At 41.5% G+C, this 1,623-nt stretch overlaps 1 protein-coding gene across 1 annotated transcript in view; it reads right to left on the reverse strand.

Annotated features, from left to right (window-relative positions):
• Positions 1 to 1,623, reverse strand: part of LOC119588588 (failed axon connections homolog) — a gene marked incomplete at its 3' end in the record, with an annotated part of 3,695 nt that overhangs the window by 893 nt on the left and 1,179 nt on the right. The window contains 3 exon segments of the mRNA XM_037937228.1: positions 148 to 353; positions 1,025 to 1,221; positions 1,444 to 1,576. Of these exon segments, the coding sequence (XP_037793156.1) occupies positions 148 to 353; positions 1,025 to 1,221; positions 1,444 to 1,576 (536 nt within the window).

Genomic DNA, 1,623 nt, shown 5'->3' on the forward strand with positions numbered 1-1,623 from the left:
TTTAGGTATACTGCTAACCATTCAAAGTACAAGACATGACAACACGAGAGTTGTATTTGGAGGACAAATATAATCTAGAAGACGACCTACAGCATACCACGAACGCAGCATGGGTAGCATCGCCATGCACCGCCCTTCCCAACATACCGAGGTACTTCGAGAGAGCCAGCAGATCTTCTTTCATCATTGCCCTCACCGCATCGTGCGAGTGGCGACCCACGCCCTGGTGCCACAGTGCATTCTGCTGTTGCCATATGAACAGAGGGAGGAGAAGCCGTTTGTAGAAAGGTAAGCTCATTCCCTCCTTCAGGTTCCTGCCGCCGTCCTCGTTGAAACGCCACGCCCTCAAGCACCTTCGAAGATTGAAGCGATGGTATTACTAGTGATGACAAAGTGACAGAGGGAAGTTACTGATATTCATGTTGATAATGAGAAAACACCGACGGTTACTGCAGGTGTCTGAATGGAAGAAAGAGTCAAGTTGTTAACGGAGTTACAAACCTCAGAGTAGGGGTTCACCTAGAAAAGAGACCACTGCCCTGACGAACGAGGTACTTTTCTCCTCCTGATTCTTAACAAAATGGTATTAGATATGAAAAAGAAAAAGGTAGAGCCTCAAATACCCTAAGGTCCCTTCTCCTTTTATGAGCGAGTGTCTGATTAGGTAATTAGATTATGATTAACATCCGAAGGGAGAAACCTTTGGAAAAAAAAATTATATATTCCTGAATAGGTAACGATGCTATGTATATTACCTTTCGATGAACGTTTTGTGTTAATTTTGCTAACATTTTTCTCCATTAGAATAAAGGAATAGATGGCTGTGAAATTGTTTCATTGATGTCGAAAAACACTTTTTCCAATTTAAAAAAATCCCATTAAAGCTGGAGATATTAGTAAAGTAGTTTCCGCCAAGACGTAAAGTCGCTTCAATCCTAATTTTTTTATATCTCTCCTTAATCTTATTTTGATATCATCTTAGCCACATTTCAGAATCACAAATCATGTCGAAAACCAGTCTTACCAGCAAACATGCTCGTCAATCATAATAGTAAAAGCCTTTGCAGCCGCTTTCTGTTTTACCGTCAAGGAGTCTGTCAAATCAATGTTATACTGGCGAGATAGCCTTTCTATGATCAGGTGAGAATCAGTAAGGTCTTCGCCATTGAGAGTAATCCATGGAGTTTTACCTTTCGGTCCGAATGGTTCTTTGTGGTCCACCTGTAAAGTAGAGAAAACGATTTACAGATTCAGGGGTAACTACACTATAATTCTGTCCACCGACTGAGTGAATGCAACAGTGAAAAAAATGTGATTACCAACCTACCAATAACTTATCTATATGAGGAAAGGAAGCATGAATTAAGCAATAACAATAACACCCGTATCCCTCCTGAATAAACGTTTCAGTTAAATAAAAATGTTATAACACGGAGGAAGCACCAAATGCGGCAGGCCAGAGAGGCGCAGAAAGGTGAGCAGCTTCAGGACGAAAGGTGACAAGTTTGGGGTGAAACGACCCGGAGAAGGACAGTGTACCACTATCACATCCCTTCCTGCTTGCTGCCATCGGCTCCTGAAAAAAAAAATGCATGTAAGTTATAAATTACGTGTCTTCCTACA

This window comes from Penaeus monodon, chromosome 24, assembly GCF_015228065.2.
Source record: "Penaeus monodon isolate SGIC_2016 chromosome 24, NSTDA_Pmon_1, whole genome shotgun sequence".
NCBI lineage: Eukaryota > Metazoa > Arthropoda > Malacostraca > Decapoda > Penaeidae > Penaeus > Penaeus monodon.